Raw genomic sequence first — 17,722 nt, forward strand, 5'->3', positions numbered from 1 at the left:
GTATTTTTTTCGTAATGTAATTGCCAGAAAATCTGGAAATATTTCATCCTGTCTTGAGAGTTCCGAGGGTTGACCTAAAGCTCAGGTAAGAAGGAGGTTTCCATACTTTGATGTGATGTAATTAAGTCCCTTAATATATATATATATATATATATTTTTTTATAATTGAGATCCAGAATTTAATACATTTTTCCTGGCAAGAAAAAATATTTTGTCGCTCTTCAAAATACAAATTTAAATATTTGTATTCAAACTATATATTTTCGTCTCAAAATGTTGTCCATAAGACTTTGTAATACATTCTGGTTACACTAGATTAAACACGGCTCCAAATAAAATGTACATCCTGCCATTTCCTCTCATAATGTTAATTATTATGTCATCATTAAAAACAACCACAGGAACAAACTGTGTTTACAACTTCCTTGCCTGCGCTTTGGTTCTTGTTGCTACTCTGCCTATAAGTTGTTGTTGACATGGGTTTTGAAATAGCTGCGTCCCAAGCGATTAACCATCTGCTTGCGGGGGTCGCTTAAATTGGAATACCCCACATATGAGCCATCTGCGGTCATGTATATGTCTTGTTTCACTTTGCTAATGTAAACTAGATTTGGGAAGCGAGGATTGGTGTATTACTTTCCTTTGTAAGCATACGTTTTACCACAGAATGAGCTGTTGCATGTATGATTGTTGCGTTTTATTGGAGCAAGTATAGTGTTTAATATTTTCTAAAAGTTCCCTGGCCTATAATTAAAGTACACATTGTGTGTGAATTACAGTATTGGACCTTACCTCTATTTGTGTGTCCATGTGCCACAAATGAGGCTTATATTTAAACTTTTTTTCAAAGCTTTTCCTACCTAACTTTTCAACACAGACCTTTATGCGTGAGAAGAAATGACAAATTAGTTTCTATACATGTCAGATACTTTAAAAAGATGGTGATTTTCCTCAATATATTCTTTTTTACTGTTGCCAGGAAGGAGCGATAACTTTCCAAAAGTATTTAACTTTTCTTTCAGACTAAGAATGTGACTTTTGAGAGATCACATGGCACACAGTGTTACTGTTGAAGCTTAAAAACGGTCTAAAAGTATGCCAATGTCTTTAGACCAATTTTAGTTGTTACTTTGATTGTGCAACTTGTAAGCAATAAGCATGAAATTGCCAACATGATTCAGCAGCCAGAAATCAACTTGAAGACAGCTCATCCTCCTTCAGTACAGCTCTGGGCTTTCAAACTGGCATTGCTGATCTTCTGTTTGGCTCGCAAAGACCAGCTGTTTGAGTGTGTTGGACAGGAGTCGCCCCGGTTCACGTCAGACCATGCAGGCCTGCACTGACGCAACGTGACAGTCGCTTGGGCCCTGCAAATGTGCTATTAATAGAGCCGGAGGGGCTGTGTTGCTGGTGGCCGGGCTACATGCTGAACCTGAGAGGCAAAAAAGATGGGTGCAAAGGGGGGTCACTGTGCTTCTGGTGTGAGTTATACAGGTCCATACTAATGTGATAGGTCGGAGCCAATGAAACCTATTTGTGTGGGAAGACAAGATGATTGAAATCACCTCAAGCAGGTTTTGTTTTCATCAGAATCATCTTGCAGTTCAAAAAAGACAAACGGTATCCCTTTTTTCTACTTTTCAATTATGTGTATGGTTGGACCTGCATAAAAACATGGAACTTCTTTAATGACTTTAGTATACGTCTTTTTCAGATGTTGTTCACACCCAAGGTCCACTTGATGGAAGTCTATATGCCCGGGTCCGCAAGAAAGACTCCCTGGAGGGAGTTGTCACCATCAATGGCCTCCCAGTCCATGAAAACCCCTTGACCAATGTTGAGAACCCATTACAAAACCCCAGCCATCCTCTCCAAACCACTGACCAAACCATACCTGTGACAGGCCACGCCTCCCTTCCCGCTGTTGACCACACCCTCTCTGTGAGCAGCGACTCAGGCAACTCTACCGCCTCCATCAAGACTGATCGTACTGATGAGCACAGCCAGTCCTTACAGGGCGCCGTAAACCCCGCCAACCCAACAGCGACCCAGCCGCCGCTCAGTCCGCAGGAAAAAAGAGAGCTCGACCAGCTTCTGAGCGGTCTCGAAGCAACAACTCAGCAGAGACAAGCCTACCTGTCCACATCCAACAGTCCAGGAGGTGGTGTCCGACACTTGGTCCCAGCGCAGGTGCATGTGAACGGGGGCCACACCAGGCTAATTGGCGCCCCTTCAACAGAGGAGCGTGAGACGGATATTCTAGACGACGAGCCACCCAATAGTCAAGAGGGAAACAGCGTGGACAGCTTGGGCACGCTCTCGTCTTTAGAGGGCCACGCCACACCGGCTGACCTCTACTACCAATCACAGACACCCAGCAGTAGGCCAAACGACGGACCCTACCTTGAGAGAGTTGTTATTGGGGAAAAGTTGAGCGAAATGCCCGTGCATGGAGTACGAACGCCCACGGCGTTGCAAGAGATGTCTGTGGACTCTGCATCGCCACAGGGGGGATACAACAACTACCAGAATGGAGGAGGGATGTACCGATCACAGTCATTTGGGAATCAGCCAGCCAGTAGCCCTGAGACCAACCCCAAACTGATGCCCAGGGCCCCGGAGAGGAGCACCAGCAGCCGTGAGGCTGTTCAAAGAGGTCTCAACACCTGGCACCAGTATAGCCTCCCAGATGATCCGTTTGGCCCCCCTCTTCAGTCAACCCACAGCCTGCCCCACTTCCCCACCTCCGCCTCGCAGCGGGACATCGAGCAGTCCATCGAGGCGCTAAACATGCTCATGCTCGACCTGGACCCAATCAACTCCCTCATGTCTAAGTCCCATAGTGCTCCTCCTGGGGAGAACAGCCTCAATTCATCCCAGGCGCCATTTTCACAGACCCTCGCAAGACCCTCATACCAGGCAGACTCTGCTATCCATGGTTACAACAACTCAGGGTCTGTCAACAGCAACTTCCATCAGCCCCAGCGGTCACCTGGGAGAGTCTCAGCGTTGCCCAACCAGAGCCCAGTGACGGAATCGTCAGTCTACTCTCCCCAGAGGTCCAACACTGGCTACCAACACCAAAACATCACCCCAACACACACCCCAGAGCCCTACCTCCAAACACGCCAAGCAGCCCACCAATACCCTTCAGATCCATCCCCTAATTTCAAACAGCAGGTTCCAGTTAAGCCTGTGAACTCCCACCCAGGAGGCGGGGTTTCCCACTCCCCAGACCTGCAGGGCTCGTCTCCTTATCCAGGCTACAGTGCCTCTTCCTCTCCTCTCCCAACAATCACCCCCCAGCCCAAGGAAACATCTTCTTCATCCTTGCCCAGAGAACAAGAGGCCGAGGAGGAGACGCTCAACCTGGGGGGCCTGGTGGCTCAACGCATCGCCGGTAAGGCTTAGAGCTATTGAGGAGGATGAACTAATGAGGTGTGCAATGCAACAATAATGATAGTTTTACAATAACAAGAGCAGAAATGATGATCATTTTGGTGAGTTACGCTGCATATCTTAGCTGGGTTTAGGTCAGGGAGATCTTTCTGCCAATATGATTGCAAAATGATGGAGAGTAGTTAAAAACAAAGGCCTTTATCAAGCTGTAGTCTGCTGCCGGCAACTTGTTTCATCTTCAACTAGAGGCATCTTTTGTGTCCAGCACCATGCAGTGCATTAGCAATGCAGCTTTAAGCAGCAGAGCTGGTAAGAGTGGAGATGGGATGAGAGTAAGAATAGCTAGGAGTTCAGAGAGGATCCAGCTTCCATGCATTGTCTACGTCCATATTTACATTTATTTGAAACCATGTGGATGCTCTCAAGCGCCTCCCAGTGGAAGAAAGTTGTAAATTCATCCTATTTCTAACCATTTCTAAACATGATAATCATCAACCATATAGATATATAATAATATAAACCATTTTATAGCAGCAATAAAGCTTAATTGGTTTATAAACAGGTTGTCATCTCATTTGACATATCGTTTGATTTTCTTCTCACTTTCATTAGATCCATTTCTGTTCTGATGTTTTTCCCCCTTTTCTGTTTAATCCATCTCTCTGCTGTATGGACAACCCTTCCCACCATTTGCTTCCACCTCTGCACCTCTCTCACCTTCCTCCTCCGCCTTTTTCCTCCACCTCCTGCCCTCCATCCACGACCCTGACCTCCCTCCCTCTCTGGGAACAGAGTACAACGCTCGTATTCGGGGCATCAGTGCTAGCATGACACCGCAAGAATCTGACCGCCATCGCTCCTTTTCCTTCTCTGGTTTGTCCACTTTCCGTCGCCTTCTGTTTGCATTTATGGAATCTTTGATGACTTTTCATTTATTATTATTTTTGCTCTTTTTCTACTTATCCTCTGCTTTTTGTATTCCCTTCACTTCTCGACTTCCCATATTACTTTTCTCTGTCTGGCTCTCATGATAAAAGCAGGTTACTTAATGTTACTTAATGTTCTCGAAAACAACCCCAGGGTGGGGCACAAGCAACATAAAAAAAAAGCTGTTTTTCAAATGTACCTAGGAAAGTTCCACATGGTGAATATGTTGTGGTGTTTTAGGGGTACGCTCCAGAGGAATGACCCCAGAAGTGACTCAGGAGAAGGGTCGGGGTCGGCGTCGGACCACCAGTGAGGGACAGTACCAGAGCAGCCATGACAACACGTCGGTGGTGGATTCACCGGACTTCACCCACAATCTGGCCCTCAACCCGGGAGGAAGACCCAGAGAGGTCAGCATTTAATAGTGATGATGAGAAAGGACATTAGACAAAGTTCCATTTCCATATCGTAACAAAGAATAAAAGGCTCTCACTGCTTTTCAAAAGACACATCAAGTTTAAGGTTAAGCATTTTTTTTCTTTTAATAGTTGTAAATCACTTCGGTTTTGTTCAGTAAGCATAACAGGATTTTCTTTATTTACAGCCTATGTTATGGTTTGGACAGAGGTGGAAGAAGTACTCAGATCCTGTACACATGCTCTGTTACAAGTCCTGCAGTCAAGTTGTTACTTAAGTAAAAGCACAGAAGTATTAGGATCAAAATATACAAAAAGTAAAAGTAGTCATTATGCAGAATTATTTATTTTAGGATAATTTATATTATACATTTTAATATTTTTGCATATACATTTTGCTTGTCAAATCACTTTTCTGATATCTGTGTGTCCGTCCCCTCTGGATCTCTTCCAGGGTCAGATGCACAGCTACCGGGAGGCGTTTGGAGACGACGATGCGGAAGGGTTTCCCAACAGTCCCACCTTCAGAGGCGGTGGTGAGAATTCCCCCCAGACCCCCAGCTTCCCCGTGTCGCCACAGACTCCTTACTTCAACTTGTGTAGGTTCACCCTGCCTGCAGACTGAGGGCTCTCTCAAATCCTCTAAACAATTACCTTTGCCTTGTTCCTTAAAGTTGAAATGGTTTTGAAAAAAACAGGAAAGGACACGTTTTTTTTTTTTTTTTATCGAACTCACTACTTAATGATGTTTTATGTAATTTTAGTAGAGTTGCACAATTCAAAATGAAACACAGAAAAGGCACTAAAACACACACCACACACACACACAAAATGGACACCTTGTAAACTTCCTAACATAAACAGACACAAAAATGAAGTTTAGGCAAAAAAAATCAACTAATAAACCAATAAATATGACTAACATATATACATTTCCCAACCTAAACGCTCAGTAGCAAAGGAAATGAAGTCTCTCTTCACAGTCATGAGCCTCCCACACCCCTTCTTTCACATCTGCAGCCTCGTCAATTTCTGGAATAAAACTATTCCCTTGTTCTCCTGCATTATTTACCCCATAACTCCTTGTATTGTTAGTGTGCACTGTCCCAGCCGAGGCATTGAGGTGAAGTATTGAGGTGAAGTTCAAAGGGACCTGTAGAGCCGCACAGTGCCGCTTCACTTCAGGACACTCGGGTTTGCCCTCTTGACCCCAGGCCTCGTAACTTAACCCCCTACCGTCGACCCACAGCCAACCTCCGGGGAAGAAACGCAATCCGGTCCACACTCGTTCCGTCGTCTCCCTCTCCTGTAGCTCCCTCTGGATCAGCAACATCTCTGTGTCCGAAGTAACGCTGGCCAGGTCTCTGTGATGCTCCCTGCAGTATTCCAAAGCCTCCTGCCAAGTCTTTCTCTCCCGCACCACCACCACTGTGTAGCAGAAGAAGTTCAATCTAAGCAATGGCGGTGCATCGTGCCAAGAGTAGTTCTTAATGAAGCCGTGGTCTTCATTTGAATGTTTATTTGGCTGACCGTTTTCCCAGAAAAATGTTGACACCTCTGCGCCTCCGGACCACGTCCATTTGTCAGCGTCTGCGAGATTCCTTATCAGTCCAATCCACTTGTATTCAGTGGAGTAATTCGCAAGCTCCATAAGTCGATTGATCTCAGATTTGTATCTGACAGGAGCCAGGTCTGTGTGATACTGCTGGCAATAGGCAAGAGCTTCAAACCACGACTTTCTCTGTTCGATGTAGACGTACTTGCCGAGAGTTGCATACAAGCTCAGAAGGAGCAAAACCAAGGTGGAGATTTGATCCATTACTGTCTCGTGTTAGAGAAGGAGAGACAGTCCTGCAGCACACTGAGGGGCAGAGAGCTTTAAAAAATGTAGATGCTGAAGATGTGACACTTTTTGTTTTGCATAAGACGAGCCCCCTCCTTCTGTCTTCACATGTTTTAATGAGAACACACAGCTGCTTACTTCTAGTTATGAGGCATCATGCAGGAAGCGATATACCATCAAACCATCTCTTATTTATATATAACAATACAACAAAAACAATTTTCACAATCCACAAGTATTTTTCCCACACAAGGAAAGATTACTTTCAAATTTGAGGAGCATAGAGAAACGTATCACATAATGAAATTCCGATTATTGTATGTTTTAAAGTATTTATATTGACTTGAATGTGTGAGCTAAAGAAAGGCTCTTGATCCATTGACATGACAATACCTCACGATTATAGTCCAAATAATCCACAATGACCATATAAATGCTGATTGACATGGAAATAATAATAATAATAACAACAGTCAAATCTAACTTTGTTTTTGTGCATTTTGTACACAATATTAGGTGTATTATTAGGAACATGATATTAGTCTTTTTTATATTCTGGTTATGATCACCCCTTGTCCTAAACATACAGAGATAGAGCCCACCTTTACATTACATCGCACCTTTCGCAACGATGTAAAACAAATGTTGAATTTGCTTCAGCAAACGTGAAGCCCTGCATGACTTGACAGAGAACAACAGCACATAGCAGGTGTGTGCAAATCATGTTTATGGAGGACACAGTATGTCGTTTGTCTTTTTGCTTTTCCTCAGGAAGCAAATTTAGAGTACATATGTAAAGAGAACTGGACCTGTTGTTCTTTTAGTTCTCCTTTGCATCGTCTTCTGCACATTTCAAATGTTTACACTTCAGATATCTAGAAATATTGACGATGCACTGATGTCATTTTTCATGGTTTCACATGTACATGTCCTTTTTTGAAGTTAAAAGAGCCATACACACTGAAACAAACGTTGACTTATTTACAAACCATTAGACACCGACCCCCCTGTTCAGCATGTTTCTGTGACAGATTGTCAGGATACTCTTGTTAACCAGCCCTGCCCCCCCCCCTCCCCTCCCCTCCTGCAGTCAGTCCTGAACACACACAGCTGCTGCAGTAAGAATCTGCTCTGTGGTTCATATCTAACGCTCTCCGTGCCACCTTAAAGGGATAGTGCGGCTGTTTAAGTGGGTCAGTATGAGGTACTCTAGCAAAATAAAGATTGACTATAGATAGTACCTCGTACATCCCCACTAAATAACATCTATCCCTTTAAGTGAGCAAATATACAGAATCCATGTCATGCTTAATGAAAAAAGTTAAATTCCCGAACGATTGATGTCTATTCGCTGAGGATCACTTTACCTTGTTACGTTGGTAGCAGTGACAGAGGAAAGTGACTGTTCAGATTCCTCTCTGGCTCCCGAGACAGACATTCTCTGACATCTTGTTTTGGAAGTAACTCTTCAGTTTTCTTTATGGCAACATTAATCCAGAGTTGTTGACTTTTAGTAGCAGCATGCTTTTAAACTTCCAACCTTTTCATGACTACATACCTGTGTTGTGGATGGCTGATTATTTTCAGCTACAGCGCCATTATTTGTTTGGGGGACAAATTGCCAATTCATTTATCTAGTTTCACACATTTTCGGAAAAAGACCACTGGAAAAGACTTCGGATTTATCGGTGACGCTGATATCTGACATTTTTCATGTCAAATAATTATGATATTTAAGAGAGTACGAAATAGTATATACTTTGACAATTTTCTCCTTTGTAAAGCACCGACAGTATTTTACATTACTATAACATATTTAGTTTGAATTTGTACATGATCTGGCATTTGAAAACATGCACAATTTCAGCTTAATATCTCGTTTTAAAAAAAATATATATGTATCATTGTTTTGATGCTAAAGTGAAGAACTGTTTTTTCATTCCTTAAAGTGGTTGTGTTTCATCCTTGCATGGCTTCAGTGTACATTTCTCATCCCACTGCCATCCTAAGTGTTTATGCTTTGTTGTAATATTTCTTTTTCCTCTCGTTGCCTGCAGCTCGCTCTCCTCCAGGTCTGATGAAGACTCCTCTGTCAGCGCTGGGCCTGAAGCCTCATCACCACGCTGGATCAGGTCAGTTATCAAATATTATTCATTCATGTTCTGTCTCTCATCTTGCAAATATATTTCCACTTGTTTACAGTGTTAGCTCTTTGTTTGAACTCCTTATTAATCACTTGTGGAAAATCCAAAGATAAAAAAAAATTTTTTGGGAAACTACCGGTAATATGTTGTCCTAAACCAAAATTACATTTAAAAAAGACATCCTTCAGGAAAAAATTAAACAATATTACCTTTCGACATTTCACAATAAATCACGGTTTTGGATTTACCTAATGAGCATTATCTAAAATCGTTTGTAGATCGAATGCAAACAAACTGTGGTCTCAATGGAATTGCAGGTGACACCTTTTTTTCAGTAGTTTGGAAGTGAAAGAGAACACAACTTCCCAAATCTACATTTTTAAATCAAACCAAACTAGATATTTACAATCTAAGCCTTAACCTTCAAATAAAAACCTGAAAACTAACCAAAACACACTCTCAAAAGCAAAGAAAATCAAACTTAAAATGATGTAGCAGACTTAAAAATCTAATAAAAAGACACATTCCTGAAACATTGTACAGTGTGATGGTGTGCTCAGTGCAGCAGGGTCTCTGCATTATGTCATCCTGAAGCTCTGCAGTGATTAGCTGCAGTGGTTTTTAGCTTCTGCTGCTTTCTGCTGCTTTAAACTGGTACTACACCTGGAGCTGGTTCCACTAAATGCTAACAGCTAACTCTCTACAGTTCTGGCTTTGCGCTCACATGTGTCCTCCTTGTCTCCTCCTCTCCCACACATCTCTTCCTCTCTTACCTTTTCTCGCTGTCAGACTCTGATTCTAATGATGGAGATCAAGGTAAGGCCACTGCTGCACAGCTCCTGACCCCCACACATTTCCTTTGTTTTTTCACTTTTACACTGCGAGCTAAATATTTGCTGCACCCCAGGTCTCCTCAGATTCTCTTTTCAGGACAACGTGCTGAATGACACACTAAGTTGAGACTAACTGTGTGTTTTGGATGCTCTGTATTCTTCAGATAATCGCTATTTTGGGGAGTCCAGAGGGTTCAACTTTCCTCTTTCCTCCAGCAGTCCCATCCACAGCGCTGATGGGTGAGTGCAGTTCCTCTGTGTATCAATATATCATGTATGCGAGTTTCATTGTGCAACTGAACACCACCTTTTTGTCATTTTTGATGTGGAATGTGAAACCACCTGGGATCTCGTTGAACTGACATTTGGCACACATTTCTAGTTATTCTAGGAAATGATCAAGATATTTATTAATAATGCAGATACTTGCGCAACCCTTATACTTTGTTTCACCTCTTTATGAAGCTACTTGCAGGACTCTTGCAGCTTGAATTTGTATCCTCTTGATTCTACCTCTTGTAGGTCACTTTGAACAAGAGTATCAGCTAATAAAATGTAACATAATATAAAATGCTGTCTCAAAAATAATAACTATGTCTTTCTTTGTCTGTAGAAGGAGGGTTGGTTCTTCCGATGGCGCCCCTCATCCCTCTCCCTCCTACTCCAACAGACCCGGGTCCCCTGAGGGGTCCCAGGTCAGCGTCATGGGGGTCCACACGGTCCCCGGGAGCCCCAACACGCTGCACCGCACCGTGGCCACCAACACGCCGACCAGCCCCGCCCTGCAGAGACGCCTGGGCCAGGGCAGCCCCTCGCTGGGCCGACAACCAGCCGCCGTCCCCTCCAGCCCTCTGATTGGCCGGAGCCCTAAAACAGTAGGCGGTGGCGGGGTGCCCCCCAGCCCCCTGATGGGGCGGCGCATGGCGGGGAGCGGGCACAGCACGCCCGACGAGTTGGGTGCTGCCTCCCGCCAGGGGAGCGCCCAGCCCCCCTCCACCCCCGCCTTCCCCGTCTCCCCCCAGCTGCCGGAGAAGAGGCACATGTCCAGCGGGGATGCGGAGAGGACGGACAACAAGAACCTGACCCCAGCCAGCGGGGGCAGCACGCCAAACCTGACCGGCACACACACTCTGACCGGCACACACACTCTGCCCGACGGCCCCAAGTCCATATACGGTGAGACATGAGCGAGACGTTTACTGCCTCTCAGGATGTTTGTGTCCTCTCCACTTATCATTCCCCTGTCTGCAAACAGATGGCTATCCGGACATTAAGATGAACGTCAAGTTTGTTCAGGATACGTCCAAGTACTGGTACAAGCCGGACATCACCAGAGAGCAAGGTGAGGGCTCCAGAGTACAGACTGTACTCACTATCATTCATCAGTCTCCAAGTGAAAGAGAGGAAATAACAATAGTCACCATGTCCTTGTTTTGCCTCCTTGTTCGTCTCCTCTCTCCTCCTTCCAGCCATCAATGTGTTGAAGGACAGGGAGCCGGGGGCCTTCGTCATCAGGGACAGCCATTCCTTCAGAGGAGCCTACGGCCTGGCCATGAAGGTGGCCTGCCCCCCACCCACCATCCAGCAGAACAAGAAAGGTAGAGATCAGCGTGGAAGTTTCATTTTGAATCAGAATATCTGACCGTTTAAAAATGCTTTATTCAAAGGTTTTTAATCCCGCTTCCAGATACATTTTTACTTTAAGTCCAAGGCACATATTTCTATTTTCATATAAGTTAAATATGAATAATCTAAAAGGTATGGGTGAGTATAGCAGAGATTGGGATGGGCGAGGAATACCTGTTTATGTGTTAAGGGGAATGTGTTCATGTCCAAATGTTTTACTGATACTGTTTCAATGTCCTTGCTTCAGGACATTAAAAAGGGTAATAATATTTTTACATTTAAGGGATGTGTGTGTCCATGCTAAGGGGCAACGTTTTTTTTACTTACAAGGCAAAATAAAATATCTAGTGCTCACAAGATACTGATATGTTTGTCCATTTTTTAAAGAAAGAAAGAATATCTGTCTTTTTGAACAAGTACTCGTCTTCATTTCATTGTTGCTGTCTTAATTTGTGTTCCAGTTGGTGACTTGACCAATGAGCTGGTGAGGCACTTCCTGATCGAGACGAGCCCTAAAGGAGTGCGTCTGAAGGGCTGTCCCAACGAGCCCTACTTTGGTGAGCTCACCATCCAGTCCCGTTTGTTATCATCTCAAATCAGAGTGACTCAGCTCATCAGAGACCCTCTGTGTTTCAGGCTGTCTCTCTGCTCTGGTGTACCAACACTCCATGACTCCGCTGGCTCTGCCCTGTAAGCTCATGATCCCCGCCAAAGGTCAGCATCCCCCTTTTATTTTCAGATTGTATTTATGAATATTTTCTGACAGCATTGATCCAAGTTGTTCTCTATCTTGGCATTCACAGACCCAAATGAAGAGGCGCTGGAACTCGCCACCCCCACTGATCCAACGGTTGAACTCCTGAAGCAGGGAGCAGGTAAGCTGTGGACAGATGTTCTTATAAAAGGTTCTACCACTGCACCTCTGCTTCCATCATCATGGCAGAAAGCAACATGAATATGTTTTGGAATGGAAGCATGGAGGCACTTTATGAAGGAAGTCATAAGCAGAAGAACATAGTAGTTAATGGGACACTTTTCAGATATTGTTCCATCTAACTTAAAAAAGCTTTGGCTATTAAGGTGGCTTAAACAATACCACATTGTACTGGATTTTCACACAAATGTCTAGATAGTTCCTCTTGAAGTATACATTTAGAGTCAAGTATAACATACGTTGAGAGAAACTGAACTTATGCATACAGTTCAGAAGAAAAAAATACACATATGATGCACAGAATTAACAAAAACAAGCACAAAAAGACAAAATATGTTATTGGTTAGCCAATAATGATCAAGGACAAAGAAAAAATTATTTAACTTAACAAACACACTTACTGTACATAAAGCAGTAAAACTAAAGAACCCCAATATTTTTGTTAAATTTGACAACTGAGCCATATACTGTATAGTACATCACATTTTAAACTTAAAATATTTGATGAATATATCGTCCCACCTTGGTAAAATCCGACTTCGGCATGGGGCATGGCCTGTTTGCAGTATTTCCATGGTTTTTACATTTATCCTTAATTTGCTCACTTCTTGCCTTACAGTTCAGAAGGTTCCTGAGGAGGCTCATGGTAAATAAAGACTGCTTTGCTCTGCTCCATCGTGCACTCTGTGAGGATGCCTGCTCTCACAGAAACATTATTATGTGCTAGCCAAAACAACCTTTAGTGAAATGCATGTATTGAAGATAATCTAGTCACTGTGCTGTGTATGATACAACCCCTCCCCTTACATTTACCTGCATGCACTTCCTGTTTCTTTATTTATCTAACAATGCATCGGTGTTGTTTATTTCTAGCGTGCAACGTTCTCTACATCAACTCTGTGGACATGGAGTCCCTGACGGGGCCTCAGGCCATCGCCAAGGCTATCAGTCAGACGCTGGAGAGCAACCCTCTGCCCGCAGCCACCAGCGTGCACTTCAAAGTGTCCACGCAGGGCATCACGCTCACCGACAGTCAGAGGAAGTGAGTCAACGCGCAAAAACTTTCAAACAAGACGGCACATTGGGTTTAATTCATTTTATTCGCACACACCCACACGACCAGTGTATACATTTTAAATGTGAAAGGAGAGGTCGAGAAGCCTCATACATATCTTAAAAACAATAGCTAAAAATAAATAAGAAAAAATAAAATAATTTAGTAAAATATAACAATAAAATATGTGTGTTTATTTTTCTTAACGATGTCTTGTAATAATAAAAAAAAATAGATAAACAAGAGGCAATAATTAAGCAGAGAAACAGTGGTGCTTTGGCGCCCTCGTGTGTTGATTCTGAAGACGACACTATTTATTATTAAATATGCTTCTATCACATGGGAACTTTACAAATATAGAAATGTATGCTTTGTAGAAGGCATGTGTGTTTACTGCTGTGATTAATCTTCCTCTCTCGTGCTGCAGGCTTTTCTTCAGGCGACACTATCCCATTAACACGGTGACCTTCTGTGACATTGATCCCCAGGACAGAAAGTAAGCTAACTTGTTTCGTACAAATATCATAGACAAAAAATAATAATCTACGTCGCACATTATGGCTGTTGTAAGTTGAAAAAAATCATTATGGAACGTTGGAGGGGGCCATTTAAAAACCTGCTTTCTTCTAATAGGTGGGGCAAAGAAGGAGGTGGCTCAGTGAAGTAAGTTGAAATGCTTTAGGATAAATTAGTATTTGTGCATTTTAGAAATAATTGTTTAAGCTATAATGTTGCTCGAGTATCAAAAATGCTCTTCTCTTCATTGCCAACAGGCTTTTTGGATTTGTGGCGAGGAAACAAGGAAGCACAACAGACAATGTGAGCCACCTGTTCGCGGAGCTGGACCCAGATCAGCCCGCCTCCGCCATCGTCAGCTTCGCCTCCAAGATGATGAAGCGGTGAAACCTTTGGCGTCCGAATGGCAGCGGCCATTTTGAAATCTTCCTCCGTCATTGGAGTCGCCGGGACTCGATGGTGTCCTTTTTCTTTTCTGTTTCCTGTCGGTTTGTTTCTGTTTCCCTTCTCTCTCTTTTTCTCTCTGCCTTGCTGGTTTGTCTTGACTTTTTTGGAAGAGGTGAAGGATTTTGGCGTGGATCCAGAGCGGGTTGTAGAGGAAGTGCGGTGTGGAGCTGAGAACGTGACAAACACGAAGGCCATTGAAGGGAGAAAATCTACTAACGGGGGGAAAACCTGTACTAGAAGAAAAATGCTGGCTAAAGACTAAAGGAACAATGCTAAGTTCAGTCGAGGAACGCGTGAAGACTCGTATGTTTCAGGGGTTTTCTGTTGTCGTTTTTTGTTGATTGATTTACCAAAGGTAGTTGCAATACAAGTGCAAGAATGATGTAGCTATTAAGCCATTATTATTTCCTCTTTTCAAAAGATGAAGAAAAAAAAAAAAAAAGAGATTTCTTCTTGAACTCGTCTTCAGGAAAAAAAATGTTGGCCTTGATGGCTTTTAGCAAAACAGAGTCTGAAGACCTTATGCATGTTAGCTTGATCTTTAAGCTTGGTTCTTCTACCTTCCACCAAACTCATCTTGAAATCCTTTAGAGTGGTCGCTTCCAGGTCTGATGTGCGTCAGAAAGGGCTCTGCAGTGACCAATGGGAACTGCAAACCAGACTTTGAAAAAAAAAAAGAAGGAAAAAAAAGTGCACAGATGCATCACCTCGGCCTCCGGTCCAAGCCTGACCACCCCTCCTCTCGCTTTTATGGGATTACTGTCCTGGAAATCAGCAACTCCTGATCGCATGGCAGACGGAGAGAGACCACAAGATGGCGCCACTCATCCAGGCTTGGACCCCCTTCCCCCTCCCTTCCCCCTTCACCAACTGCTTGCAGTAGTGGATCTGTTGATAGACACTGAAACACACTGGAGATCACCAGGGACTGGCCCCAATGACCTGGACCTATGCACTGTTCTTTATGCATGTTGTTGTCCCAAATTGCACCCCCCCCTCCCCCTCCCCTTCCCTCTCCCTCATAGCTACATTCAACATCACTGAAAACATTCTATGCTGTGTGCTAAAAATGACTTTAAAACCTCCGGACACTGAGGTTGTATGACTTGTCAAAGACTGCATGAAAACTTTTTGTACTCTGAAAAAAAAAATAAGAGTCCTGAAAAAGAAGTAGAACAACCCATTGTTGAAGTAGTCACATGATGGTGAGATGCTTTATTTTTCCTTCATTTTTCTTTAGTTTTTGGTCCATTTGAGCCAGGGTTACCTTTCACTGTATCGAGGACAGTCCCGTCTTTGTTTTTTCCTTCCACAGTGTCGTCAAAATTTACATTTAGATACCTTTTAGGGCAAAAAGATTAAAAAACTTAAGGAGTTTCCACACTGTGCGCCAATGCCTGCTTGTTGAACACACGCTCAACCACTCACAATAAGCTAAGGAAAATTGATATTGATATAAATGTACATAGATATACTACTTTGAAAGGTGACATAGCGAAAAAGTATTTATTTTTGTTGCTTTGGTCCCTCATGATTACTCATATATACATATATTGTACAGTCTAGATAAATAAGATTACCTAACGGGGTTGAGAAAAAAAGATATACTTATTTTGGCTAATGATTTCAAAGTCTGACGATTTTGAAATGTGTTTGAATATATGGTGTACATTACTTTGTACATGTATATGTTTTATTTTATTTTTTTCGGCTTGTCATGTTTTTCATTTTAAGTTTTTGCGTTCTCTCAGAACGAGGTAGGGCATGAGTGAGATAGAAGCGTCTGAATTGCATGGACAGAAGCATTTGAGCGCTTTTTCGACAGCTCACAGAAGCTAACGCGTCGTAGATGGTAGATGATTTTTTGAAAAAGGGAAGCACGCTAAAAATGTCAGGAGCAAACCCTCTAATGCAATATGAAAACAGCACCCATGACAGTTACAATTATGATTTTGCCAAAGATTCAAAACACTATGGTGCATGTCGCTTTTACTCCATTTTTCTGTTCCGCACACGTTTTGCTCAGCTCAGTACGTGCAGAAATGTGTGTTTTTGGTCATTTCATTTACACAGGGGGGCCTGGGGTTTACACATCCACCATGAAGACCTTTTTTTTGTGCAGACCTCCATCGCCCGGTCCGCTGTGTCCCGGTTAGAAGTGTGTAAACGAAGCACTTACATTCACAATGCCAAAAGAAGAGTCCAAATTGGAGGTAAATTAAGTCGGACGTGTCTCTGTCAGACTGCCAAAAGGTTTCTGCTCCGGCCCTCTCGAAAAGTCACTGATTTATTTATTCTTATTTATTCTTTGTTTTAAAAAAAAATATCGGTTTCATTGTCATTATCGCAGTTCAGTGTTAAAGAATGGAAGAATGTGTGGCGGCGCTTTGTTTAAAGCAAAGAGGTTCAGTGCAAATGATTGACTACTAACAAAGCAATTTTTTGGGATAAATAAAAAAAGAATAATCTCCTAATTGAAAAAAGCATTTTGACCTGTTGGCTTTGAGTCGAGCGTTGCCATGTTTCAGTGAAAAAGAAGTGATTTCAGTGACCCGGTGTACAGATAGGACTTGTTGAATGAATGTGCTACAATGAATGTACAAAAGGGTCTCAGATTTTGTTTGCGCTTATCATTTACATTATATTGTCATGGCTTACCTGTTCCTAAGGAGAAAAAAAAACATTAAAGCAATACAAATCAGTTACATTCAAGACATTTGGGTGTTCTTTTAGATTTGAGTGTGTTTGTAAACGGTATGGTCCTTCCTCAACCTTAATCACTAGCAGCACTGTCAGCTGAATTCACCTCGTCAGGGTTCATCTGGAACACATGCTGCGTGTTCCTCATGTTCCGAGATTCACGAAACCAATCCCAATCTCCTTCCCACGTGCTGCTCTCCTCCCATTTTTACTTTTTTGTTCATTTTAAACTGAATGGCAAATGTTTCTCGCCTTAGATTCAACCTCTGCTCTTCCTGCATGTTTGTATGAAGCTATGGAAACAAATGATGACATTATTGACTACAGCCACAAAATGATCCGTTTTTGGCCCTTATTCCAAGAACAAATATTCCTGGAAAAGCTGTTTACATGGCTAATGAAAGTCGATAGTCGATAGTTTGCGTGCAGCTGTCCAAATGGGATCATTCTTAAAGTATTCCATCAGTGGTGGACAAATGACACCATGTAACCACAGCATTCCGTTTTCATTCCTTCAACCAGATTCTTGAAAAGTTTGGCGTTGCGATGTTTGTGCACATCCAGAAACTTGTTGATATCCAAGTCTTTCATACTGTGTCAAAGTTGGTGTGTTTCTCCTTGAGACCAGATTTATTTTCAACATGCATTTCTTTCCAAGCCTTGCTAACAGAGACAAATCTGGCAAGTGGTGGTGTGTAGCAAACTGTGACAAGATCCACAATACCACACATGCCCGTGTGCTGTTGTCCAAAAAGGCTCCTAAAACCTGAATTAAATCAGACTATGCCACATATCTTAATTGGTAAATGTCACATATAAAAATAGTCATTGATACGTTATGCAGTGCTCTAAATGACATATTTGTTATTTTTAGTTTTAGAGT

At 42.8% G+C, this 17,722-nt stretch overlaps 1 protein-coding gene across 2 annotated transcripts in view; it reads left to right on the forward strand.

Annotated features, from left to right (window-relative positions):
* tns1a (tensin 1a) overlaps positions 1-16,851 on the forward strand; it is an 80,742-nt gene extending 63,891 nt beyond the window's left edge. The window contains exons 18-35 of one of the 2 annotated variants that reach the window (XM_010785418.1): positions 1,715-3,400; positions 4,192-4,272; positions 4,567-4,736; positions 5,197-5,341; positions 8,643-8,717; positions 9,519-9,545; positions 9,727-9,802; positions 10,176-10,738; positions 10,818-10,904; positions 11,032-11,160; positions 11,650-11,745; positions 11,825-11,902; positions 11,992-12,063; positions 12,742-12,768; positions 12,996-13,164; positions 13,604-13,672; positions 13,810-13,839; positions 13,950-16,851. In XM_010785418.1, coding sequence (XP_010783720.1) covers positions 1,715-3,400; positions 4,192-4,272; positions 4,567-4,736; positions 5,197-5,341; positions 8,643-8,717; positions 9,519-9,545; positions 9,727-9,802; positions 10,176-10,738; positions 10,818-10,904; positions 11,032-11,160; positions 11,650-11,745; positions 11,825-11,902; positions 11,992-12,063; positions 12,742-12,768; positions 12,996-13,164; positions 13,604-13,672; positions 13,810-13,839; positions 13,950-14,079 — 3,710 coding nt within the window. In that variant the 3' untranslated portion in view covers positions 14,080-16,851. The remainder of the gene's footprint in view (positions 1-1,714; positions 3,401-4,191; positions 4,273-4,566; positions 4,737-5,196; positions 5,342-8,642; positions 8,718-9,518; positions 9,546-9,726; positions 9,803-10,175; positions 10,739-10,817; positions 10,905-11,031; positions 11,161-11,649; positions 11,746-11,824; positions 11,903-11,991; positions 12,064-12,741; positions 12,769-12,995; positions 13,165-13,603; positions 13,673-13,809; positions 13,840-13,949) is intronic. The other variant, XM_010785419.1, reaches the window with a different exon arrangement.
* Positions 16,852-17,722: the final 871 nt, after the last annotated feature.

Source organism: Notothenia coriiceps, unplaced genomic scaffold (genome assembly GCF_000735185.1).
Source record: "Notothenia coriiceps isolate Sejong01 unplaced genomic scaffold, NC01 NC01_scaffold00027658, whole genome shotgun sequence".
NCBI classification, from domain to species: domain Eukaryota; kingdom Metazoa; phylum Chordata; class Actinopteri; order Perciformes; family Nototheniidae; genus Notothenia; species Notothenia coriiceps.